This window comes from Otolemur garnettii, unplaced genomic scaffold, assembly GCF_000181295.1.
Source record: "Otolemur garnettii isolate 467f Iridium unplaced genomic scaffold, OtoGar3 scaffold00014, whole genome shotgun sequence".
Classification (NCBI taxonomy): Eukaryota; Metazoa; Chordata; class Mammalia; order Primates; family Galagidae; genus Otolemur; species Otolemur garnettii.
In genome coordinates this window covers 14239046-14264916 of record NW_003852409.1, presented here as the reverse complement: position 1 = coordinate 14264916, position 25871 = coordinate 14239046, and the positions used below count along the sequence as shown (strand labels likewise).

Below are 25871 nucleotides of genomic sequence, written 5' to 3'. Positions count from 1 at the left end.
GCGTTACACAGGAGAAGGAAGGACCACAGCCTCTTGGTTAAAATACCCTCAAGGAATAACTATCCAGAAATTGGCACAACCATGTTAAATATCTGCTACTGACTGCTTGAGAGCCTTGGAAAGTTTGATTAACTCTAACTCAGAGAAATAAAGCAGAGAGCAAAAGGGGAAGAAAATTTAAAAAGAGAGAGGAAAGAAAGAAAAGAAAAAAGAAATGAGCTCACGGAAGCTGTTCTCCATCACTCGGTTAGGTATTTGATGGTTTATTATTTGAAGCAACAAATTAGTCAAAATCCATATCTAGGTCAACTCTGGAGTGTTCTATGGAGGAGGAAATAGCCAAAAGGGACCAAAGTAAGACAGAGAAGAAAGGGGAGATTTTTCCCAGTGCCAGTGGTTGGGGAATAGTGCCTGCCAATTATTTCCTCTCCTGGAACACTGCCATTGTGAAGGCCATCCTACCTGATATGCTGATGGTGGCTGCAGCCTTTGCAGTACTGAATTTCTCTCCATGCTTATTAGTAGCTATGCATGTGTAGAGTCCTGGCTTGGTAACAAATAGCTGCAGTCTTGAGTCAATCACTCGGTCTTTCACACTCTCTTGAATGGACCCAGAAGAAACCTGATAGAGTAGGGGAAAATAAGAGATAAAACCAGGTCAAGGATTTCCTGAGATACTGCATCTGTAGATTTGAAGGGAAAAGTATTAACTAATGATGATCAACAGGCATGTGGTAGACTGCAAAAATAGCCACCAAATTTTCCCTCCCTATGCCCATGCCCTTGCACTGTGACTCTGTAGCTTTTCTTTCAAGAGGTGGCATCTTTCTCCACACGTTCAATCGAGATTAGCCTAGTGATGGGTTTGGAATGACTGGGCAGAAACTTGTAAGTTTCTTGCACATTGTGGCTTACCTGCTTGTTGCTTTTGGAACCCCTGGCCTCCTGTGAACAAGGGAGAGCAAGCCTGCTAGAAGATGAAACACACACTGCCACGTTATCCCCACTGCCCCAGGTAGGAGCCAGCAAGAACCGTCAGACACATGAGTAAGGCTAATCTAGAACAACCAGAACCCATTCAACCTGCCAATGACAAGAGCTAGACCCACCAAGATAAGGCAATTCTGGCCCCAAACAGCAAAACCACCCAGTTGACCTCCACACTTATGAGCATTATTAATAAATGGTTATTGTTTGAAACCACTAAGCTTTGACATGGTTTGTGATATAGTGGCTGAAAGCAAGATATGAATAAAATACTGTGTGGATCCTCCAAGATGTGCTATCTTGGGAAGAAAGGGACAGTCAAGCATGAGGGGTTGCAGATTTCTGGACTGGACTTATGTTCATAAGTCCAGTTCAGTTCCCCATTACAGTCAAATCAGATGGGTGGAAAAATGGCTGTGAGGCCAAGTCTGTCTCTGAGGTAAGGTATACATGATGATGAACTACCTAAATTAGAAAATCAAATGTCCTTGATGAGCCAGAATATCAATGCAATATTAGCATATAACTGACAGGTTAATTTATATAAGTGCTTATCAATTAGTCATTGTCATCCAACTACATGGGAAAGACAACAGCCCAGCACATTTCAGGAGGTTGCAGTTAAAATTTGCATTCTGGCTTGTCAGACACTAAAGCCTGTACTTTTAACCATTATGTTATAGTGTCTTCCCTAGTTCTAGAAAAGAGAGCAAATGAATAGTCATTAGAAAACAAGAGCACGAGCAACAATAACCTTAACAAGTCAACCAACCATGAACAAAATAGATGTATGACAAATGTATTGTTAATGGTGGTGTTTTTTTTTTAAATGTTTCTTCACTGCTTTCTTGAGCACTATACCACATTTTCAATAATTATTCTTTACTTAAATGTACTTATATGAGGGAATAAGATGCCAGTTTGGGGGAAAGTGGAGTGGGATGGACAAGGAATCAGACCATGGTAGACCTTTTGATCTTATTCTTGGAGGAATAGAGGTGGGTACTATGGAAGCCTGAGCTTGGCTGCCTCAGAAGGGATTGTACTGTCCAGTAGTGGGATTGCACTAGGAAGGAGAGATTTTGGAGCCGGTTATTTTGCTGTAAGAGACTAACAAAAGGGAAGGAAGCCCTGAGGTGAGACTAGTTTTCTTCCTAGCTTCCAGGTGACTGCTGTCCCTGGCACCAAGTACTCTCAGTGGTAAGTCAGCAGTGAAAGTTTCTCCAAAGTTTCTTTGTCTCTCTTCTTTACCTTTTCTACCTGTCCTAATCCTTATGATAAAAACTGGTTTGTGTGAATATCAATATATCTTAAGTGGGAGATTTTCCAGGTCAGATCAAGTATTGTGAAACTTTCCCAGATAAGCAGCCTAGACTCTATGAAAACCGACAAAGCAGAACGAAAAATATCTTTAAGAGATAAACACTCAGTTGTAAATTCAAAGTGAAGGAATTATTATTGTATCTATCAGAAGTATAATATCTTATGGATGTGTGTCCAGGTTATTCTGAACAACTCAAATATAATTCTGGACCTTCCCTGAATTTTAATACAAAGCAGGAATGAGAAAAAAGCTAACGACCTCGAAACTCTATGCTTAATAAACATGTTCTATGTTACTTTTGAGTTTTGTTATAAATATAACCCATTTTCAGTTTATATAGTCTTGCAATTATAAAATTATAGACAATTTAGTTCTCTCCTTCAAGAAGGAGGATTGTGAACCAGGAGAGTCATGATGGTTGACTAGAAGCAGCCTGCATATCACTTTTAAGAAAAGTGAAGATTGCAGGTAGATGCTCACCTATGGATGGACCTTGAATCATGAGATTGCCCTGTGACACCTTAGAGAAGCAACAAGGGACATTTGTTATGGAGAAGGTTATGTGGTGATCCACTTGGCAAGATGAGAAGGTACCTGGGAGGGGGAGGACAGGAGGAGAGGACCCTGGGACTCTATGTTCTCCCCATGAATACTGAGGCCTGAACTATGTTGGGACTCCCTCACAACCACTGCAAACCTTCAGACTGATCAAGGAGCTGCTTTGAGTCTATGCAGCTACATTGGACCAGAGAGCAGGCACATCACAAACCTGGTGACCTCCTCCATTTCGGGGGTACTACAGTTAACAATATTCTGAGCTCTGAGGTACAGAACCCTGGTCTTTATAGGGCTCAGCTTTGCTATAGCCACTGCCACACTGCCCTGGGAAGACTAGGGAGGGAACAGAGAGAGCAGATGTGCTCCTGTACCTATGACTGGGAGTCATGTACCTTCCCTCTACACAAGGGAGTCTAGCAGAATGGGCACCACATATGCCACCTGAGAAGCCCTATAACAAATGGGTCCTGGGCAGGGGCAGAGCACTGGGGCCTGGAGGCCCAGCCCTGTACTTCCACTTCCAGGAACCCCATCATGCTGCCAGTGGGCTCTGTAGCCCTGTCTCCAAAGCTTCTGTGCTGCTGGGCCCCAAAATTCTTCCCCTGAGGCTCCCACCCACCACCTAGAAAGAACTGCCCCCAGTTCAAGTATCTGCTCAGTACCTGCTAGCTGCAAGCCACCATCACACCTGGACCTGGGTGGAGTGAACTCCCACAGACTTGACAGCCATAACCACTTCCTAGATAGCCTTGCCTTGCTGTCACTGCCAGGTCATGGGCAGACCTAGGCAGAATGATCTCTTTCAACATCAGGCTCATGGAGAGGAACTTGCCCAGCTCCCTGCCCAAGCTTCCAGCAACGTGGCAGTGAATGACCCAGCATTCTGCATGGAGGTCACTTGGCACTGGCTTGGACTGTGACAATCACAGGGTAAGAGGACAACATAGAAGGGCTGCATTACAGGCTCTCAGTGAATCTGCCTCTCTCTTCTTTTCCTTCAAGGTTAAATCTTCCTGAAAGATCAAAAAGGTGCTATCTGGGAACCTTTCCTTCCCCTTAACACGTAGGAGAGTCCCACAGAGGAGAACAGGTGTGCAACAAATCTGTCAGCCCTGAGATGACAGAAGAGGATTCAGATGAGAAGAAATGAGCAAAAGAACTCTGGCAACATGAGAAAACAAGCTAGACACCCACAGAGGATCGCAGTAGTTTTATAGCAATAGATCACAGCCAAAGGAAATTATTTCAACATGTCAGGAATGGAATTCAGAATATGGATTGGCAAATAAGAGGAATGGCATTGAGAACAAAAACAAAGCATCCCCCAAAATAGTATAGTACATGAATGAAAAAAAAAAAAAGAAAAAGTCACTAAAAGAAAAGATATAACAAAACTCAAAGAAATGAAAGATTTATTTAGGAAACTTGAAAATATAGCTGACCTCCAATAACAGGATGGATGAAGCAGAAGAAAAAAATCTCAGAGCTTGAATATTAGGCTTTTGAATGAACCCAATTAGTCAAGGATGCAGAAAGAAGAATGAAGAGAAATAAGCAGTCACTCAGAGAAATATGGAACTGTGTGAAATGAAATATTATATGAATGATAGGTGTCCCTAAGGGAGAAGAAGAAAAACAAAAAAAGCATCAAAAAACCTTTTTTTGAAGGAATTATTGAGGGAAACTTTCCTGTTATCACCAAAGATTCAGATATCCAGATGCATAACGGTCATTGAACACAGGAAAGAGTCATAGCAAGTAGGACATCTCCCAGACACATGGCCATCAACATGCTCAAAGTGAAAATAAAGGAGAAAATGCTAAAGGCTGCAAGATGAAAGTAACAACTAACCTACAAAGGAAAACATCAGTTTGACGTCAGAGTTTTCAGCTGAGACCTTAGAAAAATTGCCAACCAAGAGTTTTATATTCTGAAAAAGTAAGTTTCTTTCCTTCTTTCTTTTTTTTTTTTTTGAGACAGAGTCTCACTATGTTGTCCTCAATAGAGTGCTGTGGTGTCACAGCTCACAGCAACTCCAAACTCTTGGGCTTAAGTGATTCTCTTGCCTCAGCCTCTCAAGTAGCTAGGACTTCAGGTGCCTGTCACAACACCAGCTATTTTTTGGTTGTAGTTGTCATTGTTGTTTGGCAGGCCTGAGCTGGGTTCAAACCTGCCAGCTCCCGTTTATGTGGCTGGTGCCCTAGCTGCTGAGCTACAGGTGCCGAGCTGGAAAAGGAAGTTTCTTAAAGGATGAAGAAATAAAGGCTTTTCCAGATAATCAAACAATAAGGAAATTTGTCAATACTCAGTCTGCCCTATAGGAAATACTCCAAACTGCATTATACATAGAACAGCACAATAGATGGCCATCAATTTTAAAACCACCTGAAGGTTATAGCTCACAGTTCATATAAAACAATAGCACAAGAGACAAACAAGGTATCATCCAACATGATAAACCTAATAGCATTCCACGCATCAATACTAGCAGTGAACATGGATGCTCTTAATGCCCCCAGTTAAATGATGAAGACTAGCTGAAAAGGTGGGGAAAAAAAAAACCTTAGGGTGGTGCCTGTGGCTCAGTGAGTAGGGCACAGTCCCCATATACCGAGGGTGGCAGGTCTGAACCTGGCCCCAACCAAACTGCAACAAAAAAAAAATAGCCAGGTGTTGTGGCAGGTGCCTGTAGTCCCAGCTACTTGGGAGGCTGAGGCAAGAGTATCACTTAAGCCCAAGAGGTTGCTGTGAGCTATGACACCACGGCACTCTTCTGAGGGCAACAAAGTGAAACTCTGTCTCAAACAAACAACAAAAAAAAAACCCTTAGCTCAAATATATGTCATCTTTAAGAAACTGATCTAACAGGAACTTGCACAGACTCAAGAAACCAAAAATGAACAGGTGTAGGCATTCTCATTTCAGATAAAATAGACGATATCAACAATGGTAAAAATAGACAAAGATGTACACCGAGGCTGGCAAGTCAAACCTGGCCCAGCCAGCTAAAAACAATGACAACTGCAACAAAAAATAGCTGGGCATTGTGGCGGGTGCCTATAGTCCCAGCTACTTGGGAGGCTAAGGCAAGAGAATCACTTAAGCTCAAAAGTTTAAAGTTGCTGTGAGCTATGATGCCACGGCACTCTACCCAGGGTGACAACTTAAGACTCTGTCTCAAAAAAAAAAAAAAAAAGACAAAGATATTCGTTATATTATTGTAAATTGGCAATAAAACAAGATGACATAATAATCCTAAATAGATATGTACCTAATAGTGGAGTTCTTAGATTCATAAAGCAAATTATGCTTGATCTAAAAAAAACCAAAAAATAAATCATAGCATGGTAAGTTCTGGGGATTGCAATACCTCAGTAACAAAATTGGACAGATTATCAAAGCAGGAAATGAATAAACAAACACTGGACTTAAGTGGGGTTCTAGAACAAATAGATCTAACAGAAATGTATAGAATATTCTACCCCCAAACTACTAAATATACATTCTTCTTTTCAGCACATAGGATATTTTCCAAGATTGATCATATCTTAGGCCACAAAAAATATCAAAATCATACCATGTATCTCAGACCACAGTTGAATAAAACTAAAAATCAAATCCAAGAGAAACACTCAGATCTTCACAAAGCTATAGAAATTAAACTACTTGCTGCTGAATAATCTTTGGGTCAATGATGAAATTAAGATGTAAATCAAAACATTCCTCTAGCTGAACAATAAAGGGGACACAAGCGTTCACTTCTGTTCAGTCTAGTATTGGAAATCCTTGCCAGAGAAATCAGGCATCTAACATCAGGGAAGAAGAGGTCAAACTATCCCAGTCTGTTGATGATATGATCTTGTATCTAAAGTCTAAAGATTCCACTGAAGGACTCTTAGAATTGATAAATAAATTCTGCAAAATCTCAGGTTATAAAATCAATGTATACAAATCAGTAGCATTTCTATATACTAATAACAGTCAGGGTGAGAGTAAAATCAGGGACTCAATACCACTTAAAATAGTACAAAGAAAAATGAACTACCTAGAAATATACTTAACCAAGGAAGTGAAAGGTCTCTACAAGGAGAACTACAGAATTCTAGTGAAAGAAATGACAGATAATACAAACAAATGAAAAACATTCTAATCTCATGGATTGGTGCAATCAACATTGTTAACATGTCCATACTGCCCGATGTAATTTACATTTTCAGTACAACCCCCATCAAAATACCAACCTCACATCTCACAGATCTAAAAACAATAATTCTAAGCTTCATCAGGAACCATAAAAGAGCCCAAATAGCCAGACAATCGTAAGCAAAAAGAATGAATCTGGAGGCATCACATTACCTGACTTCAAATTATACTACAAGGCTATAGTAAGCAATTAGCATGGGACTGGTTTAAAACTAGAGACATAGATCAACGGAAGAGCATAGAGAAGCCAGAAATAAAACCATCTACCAACTGATCTTTGACGAAGCAGACAGAACACACTGGGGAAAGGGAACTCTATTCAACAAATGGTGCTGGGAAAACTGGATGGTCATGTGCAGAAGAAGGAAACAGGCCCCCTATCTCTCACCAGATACAAAAGTTAACTCAAGATGGATAAAAGGCTTGAATAAAAAAACATGAAACTTAAAAATCTTAGAAGAAAAAGTAGGAAATACTCTTCCAGACATCAGCCTACACAAAGAATTTATGATTAAGACCCTAAAGGCAAATGCGGCAATAACATAAGTGAGATGTAATTAAATTAAAAAGCTTTGGCACAGAGAAGGAAATAACACAGTAACTAGACAGCCTGCAAAAGGGAGAAAATATTTGTTAACTATACGCCCAATGAAGAGCTAATATCTAGAGTCTACAAAGAACTCAAGCAAATCAGCAAGAAAAGAAAAACCTCATTAAAAAGAGGGCAGAAGACATGAAGTTTTTCAAAAGAAGACAGACAAATGGACAATAAACATATTCAAAAATGTTCAACATCACTAATCATCAGAGAAAGGCAAATTAAAACCCCAGTGAGATGGATACCCCCCCCCATCAGAATAGCTATTAATAAAAAGTCAAAAAATAATAAATGCTAGCATGGATACAGAGAGAAAGGAACATTTCACATTACTGATGGGACTGAAAATAAGTACAACCTTTATGGAAAACAGTATGGAGATTCTCAAAGGAATAAAGGTAGGCTTACTATTTGGTCCAGCATTCTCACTCCTGGGTATCTACCCAGAGGAAGTCATTCTACCAAAAAGACGCCTGCGCTAAAATATTTATCATAGAACAAGTCGCAATCTTAAAGATACAGAATCAACCTGGGTGCCCATCAGGTCATGAGTGGATTAAGAAAATGTGATATGCAATACTACTCAGCCATGAAAAAAAAAATGAAATATGTCTTTTGAAAGAATTTGGATGAAAGTGGAAAGTATTATCCTAAGTGAAGTGTCCCCCAAATGGAAAAACAGACATCACACATCCTCATTATCAATTGGGAGCTGAATGGTGGGCACCCATGGTCATGAAGAGATACAAAGGACACAGGGGAACAAGAAAGGGATGAGGGATGAGGGGTAAAACTTTTGGGTCCAGTGAATACTATTCTGTGGACAGGCACACTTAGAGCCCCGACTTAAGTGTTGTAAGGTATCTATGTTAAGAAAAACATTTACACTCCCTTAATTTCTTGAAATAAAAAGAAACAAACATAAATATGTTTAATATAAAAAAAGAGGACTGTGCAATGCCTTGTAGACAACTTGGAAACAAGTAATCCCCTAATGTCGCCCAAACTTCCACTATGTTCATGTTCACACCTAAGAAAACATTCCAAAACACCTCCTCAGGCTCACCAAAAACATCCTTAGTAGGAAAGAGAAGCAATTTTAACCAGCCCAACCTCTCTTCTCCTGGACTTTGTCCAGGTGTCGACATAGTTCAACAGAGAGACCAACAAGTTAGGAGGCCCGTGGCTTGACTATGACGTGGCTCCTAGAGGCTTTTCTCCTGTTTCCAGAGGCCTTGCTTGAATCAGTTGGTGACTCATTCACAGCAGGCCTTGTTAGTCACAGTTTGGATTTGTTTTCCTTTCTTCATGGATCATCCTGACCGACAGTTTAGTATTTTTGATGATCTAAAAATAAAAACAACTCTCTTGGCCCCTCGGGTTTTAAATATCAAAGGGATAAGTTTATATGATTACTGTGAGCTTTGACCAAGGTATGTCTAAGCAAAACAGAGTGTTTAACTTAGGTTAATACCTGGTATTTATAGCAAATATTCTGTGTTCTCCAAGTCACTGAAGCACGGGGACCTAAAGGGGTCGGAGAAACATCTCTGTGTTGTTTCTGAGTTAGTGGTGACTAGGTGAGGACGTAGAGAGGTTAATTCACTTGACTGTCGTAATAATTACACTATACACGCATATCTAAACATCATGCCATCATCTACCTTATATATATAAGACTACTGCCTCTTAAAAAATATGTGCAGTCTCGGTCAGTGTGCAATATTGGTCAGTCTCCCTGCAGAAAAATTAAAAATAAATTTTTATGAAAAGAGGCAGTAGAATAAGAAGCTCTGTCAAAGAAGCATAATAATTCACACCTAAGATAATGCATACGGAAACTCTTTGAAGGTGGTGTAGTCCTGTGGAGTATTTTTGTTATTGTTGTTGCAGTTTGGCTGGGGCTGGGTTTGAACCCGCCACTCTTGGTATATGGGGCCAGCGCCCTACCCACTGAGCCACAGGTGCCGCCCCTGAAAGGTAGTATTTTTTTTATGTGTTATTAATATATTGATAATGCTATCTGGAGAGAATCTGCCTCCAGCTATGGATAATCTTTGTGATTATCTTTGGCATGTGACTAAAAAAAATGTAGAAAAAATTACTTGGCTCTCTTACTTTGTCCAACAAGTGTAACTTCTAAAATATTTTAAAATATGTATTAGAAGATTTTTCTAATTTTGTGATTTGACCTTAGCATAGGAAGACTTTTAAAAGGTATTCTTGCCGCAACAGCCCAACCTTGTAAACACTTCCAGTTGGCTGGGACCACCTTGTGGAACTACTAGAATGTGGGCCAGAAGGGTCCATGTTCATGGAGTTGGGATGATGTCTATGCACCACTATAGAGAAAGGATAATAGACTCAGAGACCTTTTCATATTGTTTCTGATTAACATAGCTGTAAATAGTGTCCTCTTTCAAAACTGGCTGCTGAAGTATTCCACATAAGACTTGTTATGTGCAATTATTTTGGTTTACATAGCTAGTAAGAGAAAATGATTTCAAAGCTCATGTACTTTCAACCCAAACGACTGCCTCTTAAAAATATGTATAAAATATCAGTAAGTCTCCCTATAGAAAAATTCAAAAATACAATCTTCAGTATAGATGATTTGACTATTTTACAAAAAATCTTCTAATAAATATTTTAAAATAGTTTAGAAGTTATGTTTGCTGGACAAAGCAAGAGAGCCAAGAAATTTTTCTGTACGTTTTTTAGTGAAATGCCAGATTAATAGAGGTATTATTAGTATAACATCAAAGCAATCTGGTTATCGAAATATATATACAAAGAATTTTTTTAAATTTGCCCTATGCACACTAAACTACTATTTCCAATATTGTAAAATAAAAGAAATATTACCATGCACTCTGAAATCCATCTGTGACTATAAATTTCATGATAAAGTGAATGGCATTTCCAAAGGAAGAATGCAAAATATTTCTTAATTGCTTTGGGACATGTTGCTTGAAATTCTGATCTTTAGATTTACATATTCCAAGTTTCTGTTTCTTGCATAACTGAAACTTTGTACCCTTTGACCAACATGGCTCCATTTTTCCCATCCTCCATCTCCTGGTACTCACCATTCTACTCTGTGCTTTTGTGAGTTTGATTCTACGTGGAAGCAAGATCATTTGGTGTTCATCTTTCTGGGTCTGGCTTATCCCACTTAGCATAATGTTCTCAAGGTTCATCCCTGGTGAGATGCCTTTGAATAAAGGGACAAATCTAGACAACTTCTAAAGCCTCTTCCCTTCAATCTTTTTTTACATCTTAGGTTGTTTAGCTTTATTTCAAAACAGTGTCAAAATTATTATAACTTATGTGGAGATGCCTTGAAGTATCTTTCTTTCATGCTGCAAAATGCTTCTAAAGTCTAAGGAACGCCAAGCACTAACAATATAACCTCCTGCCTTAACATCTGTTTTTTACTTTTGTTTTGCTTTCCTGAATATTCACCCTAGTTTTAGTTGCTGCTGTTTAATTCAGTGGAGGAAACCTTATAAGGTTTAAGTATTAAAGAGAGGAATGAAATTCTTTAAATATAAAAGAGGAATAAAAACCATTTGGGCCTAAGAATTATGTTATGATAAAAACACTATGGGATTTCTCCTGCTCGTCCTTGTAGACACCAAGGTATTAGAAGTGCGTACACATGGAGAGAAGGCCACGTGAGGACAAAGAGGTGGCCTTCTGAAGCCATGTGCAAGTCAGGATGAGAGACCTCACCAGAAACCAACCTTGGTCTTGAACTTCCAGCCTTTAGAATTGTTAGAAAATAAATTTCTATTGATTAAGCCACCCAGATTATGGTATTCTGCTATGGTAACCTTTGCAAACTAATATAATCTTGGAGAAAAGAAAGGCATAAGGATATGTAATAGTTCAAGTCCATGAAGTAATGTGTCTCAGATTGGGTAGAAATAACATTATTCAAATTATACCATAGTTTTAATTGGGCATTGCTTTTTTTTTAAATGCATTACAAGCATTACCTACCTTACAAAAAGTCCCCCCCCTTTTTTTAATAAATCATAGATGTGTACATTAATGCAGTCATGGGGTACAATGTGCTGGTTTTATATACCATTTGAAATATTTTCATCAATGGTTAACATAGCCTTCACCACATTTTCTTAGTTATTTTGTTAAGACATTTATACTCTACACTTAGTAAATTTAACATGTACCCTTGTAAAATGCACCATAGGTGTGTTCCCACCAATTACCCTCCCTCCATCAATCCTCCTCCTTCCTTTCCCCTCCTTCTCCTCCCTCCCCTTCTTCTTGGGCTACAGTTGGGTTTCAGATTTCATATGAGAGCTATAAATTTGTTTCATAGTTAGGGCTGAGTACATTGGATACTTTTTCTTTCATTCTTGAGATACTTTGCTAAGAAGAATATGTTCCAGCTCCTTCCATGTAAACATGAAAAAGTTCTCTATTTTCTTGTTGTGATCCTTGCACTAAACACAATTTGGGACACTCTTTTGATTTCAAAGTGCTAACATTAACATATTGTGATATGATAATATATATTCACTATACCCAAAATACCAAAAAGTTAGAGACAGATTATGCTGGAGGATATAAAAAATCAAAATAGCTGAGCACCAATTAGTTGCCTTATCAAGGTTTGGAGTTTGGGGTTGTATTCAGAGCCATCCTCACCCTACCCAAAAGACTGATTTAGACATGCACCCATCACCTTAAGGCATAAAAGAGCATCCTCGATGGGTCCACCTGGACAGGTGATATATGTCCCCTGTTGTGTAGTGATAGGTTGGAAGTGGGCTTGAGATCTCAAACTCTGCTCATTCCAAAGAAATGTCTAAGTCTTCATTAGCTCTGTAAGACAACCTCTGACCTCTTGGAGTATCCTGACTGATAAGAGTGTCTTTGTATACCTTAGACCTTGGGCCATGCCAGATTGTTCATATTAATAGACATGAATTATGATGAATACCTGAGATCCTAAGCCATATTGTATCAATTTGACCTTTCAGGGGCTAGAGACTAATTAAGATTAGTCATGTTGAGCACTCTGTGTCTCTGTAACCGAGTCTTGGTAAAAACTCTAAACACCAAGTCCAGGGTGAGCTCCTCTGGTTGGCAATACTTGATACATGTCACACATCATCTCTGGGAGAATGAGGTTCTATCTGTGCAACTTCACCAGATAGAACCTCATAGTAATCAGAAAAATCACAGAGCTTGATTAAGGTATGTCCCAATGGTGGTAAAATAACTCATCCAGCTGAATAAATTTAAAAGGGCAGAGAAAATCATAAGGTTGTATTCATGTGAATTAAGCTTGTTCAACACCAATAACAATTTTATCTCACATGTTTAACTCTCCTTTTTCTACCTGACATTCCCAAAGATAAATAAAATCTAAAATTAGGAAAAATAAATTCATAGATGGAAGGATGTTGTAATTATAGGACTAGATATTTTTAGACATAAAGAGATGTCATTAGACTAATAAAACATAATATCAACTAAGTAGCTGGAACCTAACACAAAAGAAAGGGTTTACTGAGAGGAGAATGGATAAATTTTCCCTACAGACATGGAAAATTCCAAAGATAGCTGTACGTAGGAGTGAACTTTGAGGAAATTAATTGGAAAACTTTGGGAGATATTATGTGTGCATATAGCGCTTGACTAAGGCATTTATCCATAAGCTAGAGATTATAAATGAGTTTTTTTTGTTGTGGGTTCCTGTGGTTATCAGTTATGGTGGACACTAGAACTTGAGAATAAATTGACATAGTAAGTAGGGTTTCCTCTGTCCTTCCACAGAATTATGCAGAGCATAAAGAGCAGAAAGATTGAAATTTTTGAGAGCAATCCACTTAACAGGATGTTAAGTAGAAAGAATGTGGTAACTATCATTCTACTTTCTACCTCCATGACATTTTTTTTGGGGGGGGTCCCACATATGAGTGAGAACCTGCAAATATTTAACTTTCAGTGCCTGGCTTATTTCACTTAATATCCTCCAGTGCCATCCATGTTATTGTAAATGACAGGATTTTATTTATTTTTATGACTGAATGATATTCCATTATATATATGTACCACATTTTCTTTATCCATTCATCGACTGATGGATACTTTGGTTTATTCTATGTCTCAGCTGTTGTGAACGGTGCTATAATAAACATGGAAGTACAGATATCTCATCAATATACTGATTTCCTTTCTTTTGCCCATATACCTAGCTGGGTGTTGGATCATATGAAGTTCTATTTTTAATTCTTTGAGGAACATCTATACTTCTCTATGGTGGTTATATTAACTTCCACTTCACCAGTAATGTGGGTAGGCTTCCCTGTTTCCTAAGGTTGAACTTTCTATCTCCTTTCCCTGCATTGTTTTTCTCCCTGGATTTTGACACTATTCATGTACAATATATATTCTCCTATTTGTTTATTTTATCATCAGAATGTCAGCTCTGTGAAGGTATGGAACTTGGCTATTTTGTTTGCTTCTGTAGTCACAGGGCCTATAAGGGTGCCTGATGTTCACAAGCTCAATCAATACAGGCTTGTAGAATGAATAGATGAATACTTAACGTGTAAAGTGCTTAGAACAGGGCCTGGTTCAAAAATAATCACTTAATATACATCAGTTACTATTGTACTACCAAAAAATGTAGTTTTTGTTAGTACAAAGAATGTTGAACTGAGAGACATGGATTCTCATGGATCCATGGATTCATGGATTTTTTTTTTTATGAAAGAAGATTCCAGCAGTGAACTAGTCTTTTACCGATGACTTTCATGAAATTTATTTTACTTGTGTGGGAAGATATTATTATCACTTCCCTATTACACAAAAACACAAAGGAAGAATTTTCTACTATTCCCCCATGGTATAAGGAGAAGAGTAAACTACTAGAGTTCGATTTCTATGGCAGTGGTTCCTACAGCAAAGCTATTGGAAGGCCCCCAAAATAGTGTAGGTGGGACCAATGATGGAGGTCGGGGTCACTCCTCAAATACATGGTCTATCCTGAAATTCACCACATACGGTTCTTCTCCAGACAAGTCCCCACACATAAGACACTCACAGCATTTCCGTTTTCAATCCAGGTGATGGTGGGGACAGGGATGCCTGTTGCTGTACAGCGCAGGGTCACAAAGGAGCCAAAGGTGACATTGTGGGATTCAGGAGCCCTCAGGATTCTGGCAAAAACTGTTAGGAAGACAGATGTGGTGAGTGACCCTCATATAAGGAATGATCAAGTTAGAATAGTTTTTAAAAAATGCAGATCAGAACACATTTCTCTGTGTGCAGTCCTTCAGCATTTCCCTCTGTCTTAACAACCAGACACCGTGGCCTGGCCTCCAAGCCCTATAGGCCAGGGGCCTACATTTCTCATCACTTCAGGACACACGGGGCTTGCTCTCAACGTGGGGAATTGCTCTTGCTGCTCTTCTTCCTAGAATACTCATCCCCCACTTTCACACAGGCAGGTCGCTTGTATCATTCAAATGTCTGTTTGATATTCCTCAGAAGGGCCCTCCTCAATATCCAACCTAAAGTGAAACCCTCCCCTCATTCCCCTTTTCATCATCCCACTGTCTTGATAGACCTTGCCACTGTCTAAAATTATCTTTCTTATTTTTTTAACTTGGCTATGATTTCCCTTCCCTAATAGACTGTCTGAAACCTGAAATCTTGCCTGTTGTGTTCCCTGCTGTATTCATTACCTGTCAGAGTTCCTAACTGAGTAACTGTGATGGTATTTTTTTGAATTAATAAAATAATTAGTTAATGCTTTACACTTTCAGCTGTGTCATGGTGAGAGGACAGACAGACGAAGTGTGTCAAATTTTTCAGATCATAAGATGATATACTGGGCAAAAATGAAAAAGAATATTTTAAGTAAAGTGTAGGTCAGAGAATGAGTAATTTATATTCCTTCTTGAGGTTGAATCCTCACTGATTAATAGAAGAAGATTCTTTTGTTGTACACAGAAATTTACCTTTAACTCAACAGTGGGTTTCAGAATTACAGTGTACGATAAATTGGAATATACTTAGAATCACAGAATCATTAAACTTGGAAGAGATTTCAGAGATCAACCAGATTCCTACTGTCCTTTTAGATGTGGGAACTGAATACCAGTTATCTCAATTGATTTCCAAAGGTAACAAAAGTCGTGGGTGAGGAACCTGGACTCAGGTCTTCAGACTTTGAATAAAATTTTCCTCAGAACTACTATGGAATCTTTTTGATGGCCTATTTATACTGGAAATGTATTTTGTGCTCCTGTATTTTGATTTCTGGGACCTAAGCATAGAATATAATATTAGAGTATTGAAGCCTCCTTAAAATTAACTTTATGCTTTGAAGCTTAGTCCTTAAGATTTGTGAAGTTTGGATTCTAAAATAAAGTGTGCAGAGACACTGTCCACTAAACTGGAGATACTCAGGACAATGATAGGTCAACCCAGAGTGGTATTGAAAGTTGGTCTGATTTTTAAACACCTCTCAAAAAGGATTACATAATTCAAACACATAAAGGAAGAAATGATTTGACAACTAGATGCTTTATAAAATTTTGAATTAATTTGATTTCTTGTCTTTTGATATGGAGAACTCTAAGAGATGGAATATGGAACCATCTCTTTTGGATATACAAATATTAGGCCTGAAAGCCAGCGGAAAGGAAAGCAAGAAAGGTGCTGTCTTCAAGGCAACCAATAATTTAAAGAGACAAATAACAACAACAACAATAAAAAACAGTGTTAAATGTCCGATCTGTAGTTGAATCTGTCTCCCCAAACCAAAACTGACTCTGATTTTAACAGCCAATCTACAAAAGTCAGAGGGTTGAGGAATATGTTAAAGAACACCACGGAGGTGGAATTCAATCAAATTCAGAATATGGAAAATTTAACAGGACAAATTACTTAGTTTCCTCAACAAGTAAATAGCATAAGGAGGAAAAAGGAAGCATAATGTATTATAGATTAAAAGAGACTTAGGAAGCATGTTACCCCAATGCAGTATGTGCTCTATTTGAATTCTTATCCTCCCAACTTAGTCTACGTTTCTAAGTCATGACTTCTTGACAACTACCACAGACTGAGTGGGATCCTAGTGAGGGTGCACAGGTATTGTTCTGTGGTAACAACAGTAGGGATATTTGAATTTATGTGCGTCATTTGGCTGAAACCCTTCTTGTCAGGTTTGGAGCTGTGCTTGTATGTCCTAAGTTTTTCTCTGAGGTTACTACAACGATTATCTTATGGGTCCCATTTCCTCAGAACCTAAAACAGGGAGGATCCCTGAGAGATTTGGAGTTGGATCATCTCAATCTCATATGTTCCAGAAGAGTGTTTTCATAACATTGACTGTCCCCTTGAACTTGAATAAAAGCCTTCTGGCTCAAGATGAGCTGAATCAAAACTTAGAGAAGAATAAAATCTAGATTATTTTTTGTTGTTTTAGTTTATAAAAGCAAGAGTTTTAATTTGGAGACTTTAAATTCTTCCCAGAAGTTTAGTACTCAGAGAGGTTTAATTGTGTTCTAATTTATAGTTTTTTTTTTCTTTTGGCTGGTATTACGTTATTTGGAATATCATTGGGGCTCATTGCAAAACCTCTGAATATTCATATTGTGCAACACAGCTAAGCAGAATGTGGAATAGCAACTAAAACACACAATCAATTATCATCATAGAGTCCAACATAACTTGGGGGTTGATTTAATTATAGTATACTATGCCCTAAATCAGCGCCTTCTGGGAACTCAATGGTGCGCAGGAAGGCACTTAAAGGATACCGTTGGCCTGTGGGTAGCATCATGAATGTGGGACTGTGCTGATAAACTACTGGTCTCCTCCCAGAAGGAATAGCCAAACCCCTGGCTGATCAGGGATCTTGTTGAGAACAGTGGGTGAAGAGGGAAAAAAGAACAGCTAGTTTCTCCTGTACTCTCATGTTCCAGCAAAGGACAAAATAGAACTCAGCCCTTTTTATTCAGTATTGAAAGCTAGTTTCCACCCTTCCTCCCAGGCTTCCTCTCTTCTTAAAGGAGACTGCAGACACCTCTGAGTTTCTACTTAAATGTCTCCTTATCACTAATGTTTTCTCATCCTCTTCCCCTTTATCCTTGCTCATGTCCCTTCATAACATGCTCTAATTTATTTAGTAGCTACTGGTTTATTTATTTATTTATTAGATCATAATTGTGTACATTAATTCTATCATAGGATACAATGTGTTGCTTCCATTACTGGTTTATTTATTTATTTGATTTTTGGTTTTCTTTCCTCTCTGAAATGTAAGTATCTCAAGGGCAGGGTGTGCTTTGTTCATTGACCTGAGCTATCTATCTATCGACATTATCTATATTTATTTCTAGAACTCTGTATGGTACATGGTAGGCACTCAATAAATAGTTGAAGAATGAATAAATGAATGTCTGAGTGACTTCTCTGATTGGGAGAAGGGACTTGTAGATGTTATAGGTATCTCAGGCCTCTGGGCCACCCTGCATCCTGCATATAGAAGGTGCAGGGTTGCTGGATAGTGAGTATCGATCAATTCACCAGGTCAGTGCTTCTTCACCAACAACTAGGAGTGAAATGGGAGAAGCAGGGAGGATGTGAGGAGGAGGAGACACAGTTATGTTAGTCTAATTCTTACATAGAGTAGAAACCTTTATTTTTCTATCCAAACTTAAAGCAGTAAAGCAGGTATATTTTTGCCCATCTCTGTTGCCGTTTACAAATACGCAATGTGAAAAGGTGAGGAAAGAAATTCCACCACATTTATCAAGCATTGAAGACAGGAAAGTCAGTTGCAATTAAACATAAATGCCAGGCTAACTGACATGAACAATAATAGAACTACAATAATAAATGTGAATAGAGGTTAACAGTAAATCCCATTGTTTTAGTGGGAAACTACAAACTGAAAATACATTTATAGGTCATCCGTTTAAAAAGTATATGATAACGCTTCTTATCAAATAAAATGGGCCTTCAATATCGCTAGTCTGCATTTTATTTGTATGAAAGAAAATATAAAAGTGTTTTGTTACATAAGTAATTAAACTGCTTACTAAAAGGGGTATGAAATTACTGAGTAAGGTGGGAAATGTTTATGACCATTTTGATCTGGATTTTTAAAGAAAAATGTTATCCAACTCCTGTTTCTCTGCCTCGTCTTATCCATCATCCTCCAGTTCCCTGGGACCTCCTTGCCTCCTGCTTTCCTCTGGGCAAATTTTTGTTCATCTGCAACATGGGAATTAGATACAAGTGATGTATTTGTCTCCCCAGTTTTCTCTAATGGGTTCTATTCATGATTTGGGGGGGGGTTCTTTTCTTTGGGGCATGTTTACAGTGCTAACTGCAAGATGAGAATCTTATATTCAAATTTGGGCTTACCCAGCCAGTAATTTCAAAGTTCTGTATAACATAACCACATTATATTCTCCCTCTTTCTTCCCTCCCCCTTTCTCTTTCTCTGTTTGTCCAAGCGCTGTCAGATACATAATCAGTTTTATTGTTGATTGTCATCTTAAGAGGTGCTGTATATCAAGGGGATAAAGCCATTATTCACTCTGGAGCGTAAGGGAAAGCTCAAGGGGACGGGGACCAAATTAAGTCCTGAGCTTAATGAGTAGTTTGGCTTGCGATGAACTACCTCTCTTTTCTTTGTAAGGGAACAGTGCCAGAGGAATACTTAAGTCTCTTATCAATTTCTATTTCTAAGGGATTATTTCAAAGGACACAATGAGCTCCCATGGACTTTATTTTCTCTTGCTTTTTAATTATTGTCTAGTTTTCCTGAAAGAGGGTTTTTAAGTTACATGATTCAAACCAGCAGTGACTGATAGGAATAAGTTGGAGGAAAAAAACTAAAAAGAAAAAAAAAATTCACACAAGACTAGGTGAAATGCTTTTAAGCGCATTTAATTGTAAGCAGCCCAGTATTTAGAAATGGAAAGACGTTTTACGTACTTTATATAAGATACCAAGATAAACAGGTACTGTTTTAAATAATAGTCTAAGATTGAATCCTAGAGTCAAACTCTGTTAGCAGAGTTGTGAATTTCATCCCCCAAATATCAAAGTTTAGGTTAGAAGAGTATAAAGTTTGGGGCTTAATCAGGATGCAAGTTATTTTTTTGATGGAAAACTTTTTTTTGACAATCGGGGTTTTTTCTCAACAAATTTGCTTTCCAGCTATTGAAATGTATCCCAGTAACTACATGGAGGCTGTCAAAAAAATGGATACACATTTTAAGAAAGGAAAACGCTGTATTAAATTTGTAATACTCAAGTCACATTTGACTTCTGCAATTACGAGAGCTGCTCAGCGTGACTTATATCCATCTTTTATTATATGTTGAGTATTATAATTTTGATACAGCGTTTTCCTTTCTTAAAATATCTATACATCTTTTGGCACCCTCCACGTAAGTCTGTGTGCGATTGAAATGAGACAATGTCTATTGATTTAGAGCAATTGCTTAATACTCTTCATGCTTTTGAGATAATAACAATCAAAATCCAAGCTGGCATCTTGACATTTTAACATTTCTCCAAAAAATGGTAAATCCCCTTGCCCCAAATAAGCGTCTTTTAGTCAAAGGATAACTTTCTTTTCCAGTCTCTTTGTGGTTTAACTGATTTATTTCATTTCATTTTGATTGTATTTCCAGCGTTTGGAACACCAACACCAAATTTGACTATTCCTGGGGACTCCGCCTTCCTTTAAAAAATGTAAACGCTCTGTACACAGATCGCATAATAAAACAGGACATCTAATAACTCAGTTAAAGGCTGCGACTTAATATTCTCCAGGCGTTGTTTGTTATTTCTGAACAAAATAATGGCACTGAGAGCTATCTATAAGGTCAGCAAAAATAAGCAATTGAAAAGAACCACACGTTTAAAAAGAAGCCATGCAGAAAGGAAAAAGCAAATACCTTTAGCATCTTGCTCAGGTTCACTTTCTTCTATTAATAGAAACAAGACAAAATAAATAAACACAATAAATAAGCAAACAAAACAATGCATTGTGGAAAGGGCAATCTTGGACCACAGAGACATGAATTGTGCAACAAGATTAATTAGAACCTATTTGTTTCTTATTTCCAAGAAACAAATGCAATCAAGGGAAACTGCTGACCTTTTGAAAGCAAAGAATTAAATGACGTAAGATTCAAATGATTACTTTTAGTCAGACAGTATTATACAGAAAATAAACCACGGCATACCCAACCACGCAGCTCATCCATGAATTTCTATTCTAACATTGACAATTACCCTTTTCTCTGAGGCAACAGAGTGGCTACTATTCTCAGACATTGTGCTTCCCCTCGCAGCTCAGCTTCTCCTCTTACCAGGCCCCGCTGTGAAGTCAGTGATCTCTGTGAATCGGGGATCTCAGCTATCATTTCTATGGCAATAGACTCGTGTTGTGGTAAACAGGGGATTAGGGGTTTTCTGCAGAACAGAACCTACCACCAACAGAGATCTGCAACTCTGTCTCAACACACAGGCTGCTCAGAGAGCAGACAGGGGAAAATCATTACCTCGTGGGAACGTGCCAGTGAAACAGAAGTACACAGGACATGGTAAAATATTTCAATTGGATAGAAAGGATTGAGAATTTATAAATTTTTTAAAAATCCAAGAAGAGAGACCACAAAACCAAATTAATTCTTCCAAAATGTTTAATATAACCCTATCCGATGTAGACCCCACGTGGAGCTTTATTTTTCTTTCCTGAAGCTTCATTTGTTCATGGTAATTTAGATCTTTCTTAGAGTTAATAATAAGCCAAATACAATATTTGTTTATAAGTAAAAAAGCTCATGCTATTAACAATTTTTTTTTTTTTTTGAGACAGAGTCTCAAGCTGTCACCCTGGGTAGAGTGCGGCGGCATCCCAGCTCACAGCAACCTCCAACTCAGGCTCACATGATCCTCTTGCCTCAGTTTTTCTATTTTTAGTACAGATGGGGGTTTTGCTTTTGCTCAGGCTGGTTTTGAACTCATGAGTTCAAGCAATCCAGCTGCCTCGGCCTCCCAGAGTGCTAGGATTACAGGTGTGAGCCACCCTGCACAGCTTGTTATCCCTTTTTAATGATCAGAATACAATTCCACAGTTCTTCACAGACTAGGGATATTTGTGTGCATGTTGAACATGGATATCACACTTAACTCTCACCACATCTCTGTGATTGGGCATAATTGATATCATGTAGCCTGAGTTTGCCGACCTGTACATGCAATGGAAATGTCCTGCCAAAAACTGCATCACTTAGTGCCAAGGACCACACATTCATCCAGATGAACGTGGCTGACAGTTGACAAGGTCACAGGCAGATTTAATGGCCAATTTAAATGCTGTGTTATCTGTGGGGCCATTTACAGGATAGTGGAGCCCAGTGACTCCCTTCTCCAACTGGCCAAGGTTGACAGCATCATCTCAAAGAACTTCTGATGGAAGAAAAGCATGGATGTGGAACATTTGTCATAAATGAATAGTAAACACCCTCCCCCCGCCAATTAAACTAGCCCATTTTCCAGACAGACAAAGAATCTGAGACTTAGAGATTTGCTGCAAGATCAGAGTCAGGAATTCAACCTCATTTCCAAATACTGGTCTAACCTAGTGTCACAGTGAAGAGGTCTCATTTTCATACTTAACACCCAGTCAATTTAATGGAATTTACAATTTCCCATTTAGATTCACTATCTGAAGTTGCCCTACCTGCACTAACCAGTCAGTAGTATCGTTTGTTTGTTTAAGCATCAAGGTTAAAGACTATTTACACTCTCTAAATTGAATGCACTTATGGTTAAAAGGAGATTTATAAATTGTCAAATGTACCTCTAAATGAAAGCATTTTTTACAACATAGCCAACAGTGACTGGCAGAGCATAAGTATTAGGTGAATATTAGTTTCTTCCATCTTAAAACTGGTCATCTGGATACTTGGAAACTGCAAATTCCCTGTGTTGGTATCAAAGACCTCCTACTCAGAACAAATGAATGAAGGTCAGTGGCTAGGCCCAATCTAGTCTGAAAAATTGTATTTGAAAGCCTTTCTGATGGGCACGACTTTCTACTTCTTTAGAATAATGTGCTTGTTCCTAAGCTTGGGGAAAAAAGGGTTCTTTTCTATTTCTCTTCCCTCCCCTTCCCTTAAATGTTCTCCCCCTTTCCCTCCCTTACTCCTCTTCCCTTTCTTCTGTTTCCTCTTTCCACCTTTCGTTCTTTCTTTCTTTGTTCTTCTATTTTCCCCCATCTGCCAACTAACTATTTAAGAGTGGTTGGGATGGCCATGGGACTCCTACAGGAATACTAATAGTCTTTATTCCTTGGTTGTTGTATTGCTAGAATATTATTCCACTAAAGAGCACCAGTAAAATTTGAGACTCTTACTACCTTGCCATTTTCCCCCCATATACTACTCTTTTAAAGGGTTCTAGAACCAGTGCATGTCAATTCTGAGTTTCCTCTGAGTTTTGCTCCATTGATCAATACTGGACTATACTTTCTATACTACTTTACTTTGAGCATAGGCCCAGTTTGGACAATGCTGATTTTCCTTTGGTATTTTTCACTTTGTTGTGATTGTTGTGACTTCTGTTTATTTTGGTTGATTTGTTTGGGGTTGGGAGCAATGCAAAGTTTTGAAAGGATATACCCTTCTCCTCCATTGCAGATAAATAGGAACCAACTCAAGAGATGAAAGAATGTCTTGGATTTGTTGTCTTCCTAGGAAGAGGCCTATGAGTTCTACCAGAAGTGATCCTTTCACTGATAAACTATCAAAATTTATTTCTAGGCATAAATTCAAATATACATCTTTATACAGACATATTTGTATATGTTTATGGATTAGTATACACACATTACATGCATGCACACACAACTGAGGTTACTTTAAATTAGAGCAAATTATGCAAGAAAAATCTGTAAAACCTCTTTAAGCGTGGGTACAATTATTCAGTGTATGAGCTTGTTGGTTATTTCAAGGTCAAATACAGTTGTAGTTTTTCCAAATATCCAGCTTTCCTACCCTACCATGAGCCCTTTTGACTAAGTATTCTTTTTAAAAATTTATCACACATCAGTTACCACTTATCAATGACCACTGTCAGTTTTTAAATCTTCTCCCTCATAGTCTTTATTCCCATTTAATGCTAGAGTCTCACTTAATTGCTTTATATATAATGCATTGTTCTTATCTTCCAAATTGATTTATAATCTTCTTTGGGGGCATTAAGATTAGAATCATACTGGGGTAAGTATCAGATCATTTTTGTTGAGTTTTTTAACCCCTAAAGTTCAGCACAATCTCTTGTAGAAAAAAAGAAAATACTTAAAAGAGAAATAAGAAAAAAAGACTGGCACAGTGATCACACTTAGAATCTTAGCACTCTGGGAGGCCAAAGGATCATTTGAGGTCAAGTGTTCAAGACTATCCTAAACTAAGCAAGACCCTGAGACTCTGTCTCTACTAAAAATAAAAAAATTAGCTGAGCATGGTGGCACACACCTGTAGTCCAAGCTACTTGGGAGGCTGAGGCAGGAGGATCATCTGAGCTCAGGAGTTTAAGGCTGCTGTGAGCTAGGCTGAGGCCATGGCATTCTAGCCCAGGGGACAGAATAAGACTCTGCCTCAAAAAAAATAAATAAAAATTAATTAATTAAATTCATTCATTCATTGCCAGTTGGATTAGTGAGGCATTTCTTTCTACTTTGTTGGGATTGTCCAGTAGGACATTATTCCTTTATGTGAATACTAAGAGATATAATCCATTTGATTCCTTTCAACATCCAAGTTAAATAGTAATCCATAATTTTCTTAAAAACTTTTATTTCTGGGGAACTTAGTATCATAGTAGCAACCTATTCTGATCAAGTATGCTTAAGAAAAAAGAAAGAAGAAAACAGAAAGAAAAAAGAGAGAAAGAAAAGAAAAAGAATATTCTTTAAATCATACTATACTAAAATTGATCTCTTTATAATTACTATTTACAAGACCTATTTCTTTTACTCCCTAGACAAGAATGAAAAAAAAATCCATCAAATATTTCATATTTCCAAATTCAATAGCCACCATATACTGTTCTGATTACTTTTGAATTTAACCCGTTCCCCTTGTGGTACTCAGAGCTAAAACTAACATACACACAAACGCTAACAAATTTGAAAAATAGCAAGACTCTTTCAAAATGCTGTACCATTAAGAATATAAATCTGCACATATTTTTATTTACATAATCATACAGTTAGGTTAATAATTCCATTGATAATCGTGAATATCTAACACTCATCATTACTCTTTCTCTTATTAAGGTCTATTTCCTTAATTTTGATTGTGAATGTGTGTGAGTGTGTGTGTGCATGTGAAAGTGAGAGAGAGACTAGATTCTAAGATGGGTAAAAAAAAAATTTTCCTACTCAATTCGCTGTATTAGTTAATTAGAGAAGGCATTGAAGAGGAAATCTATTGTCATGTAGAACAAGGGAAAGCCATCCCGATTCCCTGATGGAAATAAAAGAAATGCATTACTAAAATCACACAGGACGTGTAGATCTCATGGAAAGAACGAGATAAAACCACAAGAGAAAACAGGCCAACTTGTAGGATGGTTTGTGCTTTTTTAACAAGAGTGAGGGGAGCTAAGAAGATAATAGAAATTTGGCCACCCAGAGCTGAGGTCTCAGAGGACGACCTGAAAGCAGCAGCCATAGAGCACACATACTTGCTCTTTTTGCAGATGGCATCAGGACTTCCTCTTTTTGGAGTTATTATGAGGAAAAAAAATGCAAATAAAGTAAACAGAATTTGGAAGTTAAGCCAAATAAGATCTGGCTAGCTCCACCTTGGGCGAGTGTTGGACAGACATTTTGGAAAGGTTTTGAACAATAATCAGATACTGAAACCACAAACAGACAGAATCTGAGATATATATGAAAGAGTTCTTTTGAACATGGGCATTCCAGAGAGCTTTCAGGTATACTGTTCCATTCTTATTGATTAGGAACAAGTCAATGTAAGTAATAAATCATGTAGTGGCATGTAGCATAAAGGTTAATAGACCAGGCTCTGGATCTAGGCTACCTGGTTAGAAGTGCTGATGTACAATTAATTTCTAATAGGATATTTTTGCTAATAGGGTATTACTGCTATATA

At 38.0% G+C, this 25871-nt stretch overlaps 1 protein-coding gene across 1 annotated transcript in view; it reads right to left on the bottom strand.

Annotated features, from left to right (window-relative positions):
• MUSK (muscle associated receptor tyrosine kinase) overlaps positions 1-25871 on the bottom strand; it is a 111475-nt gene that overhangs the window by 44614 nt on the left and 40990 nt on the right. The window contains exons 7-9 of the mRNA XM_023510558.1: positions 20640-20669; positions 14756-14880; positions 463-622 (exon numbers count right to left, since the gene is read on the bottom strand). Coding sequence (XP_023366326.1) covers positions 463-622; positions 14756-14880; positions 20640-20669 — 315 coding nt within the window. The remainder of the gene's footprint in view (positions 1-462; positions 623-14755; positions 14881-20639; positions 20670-25871) is intronic.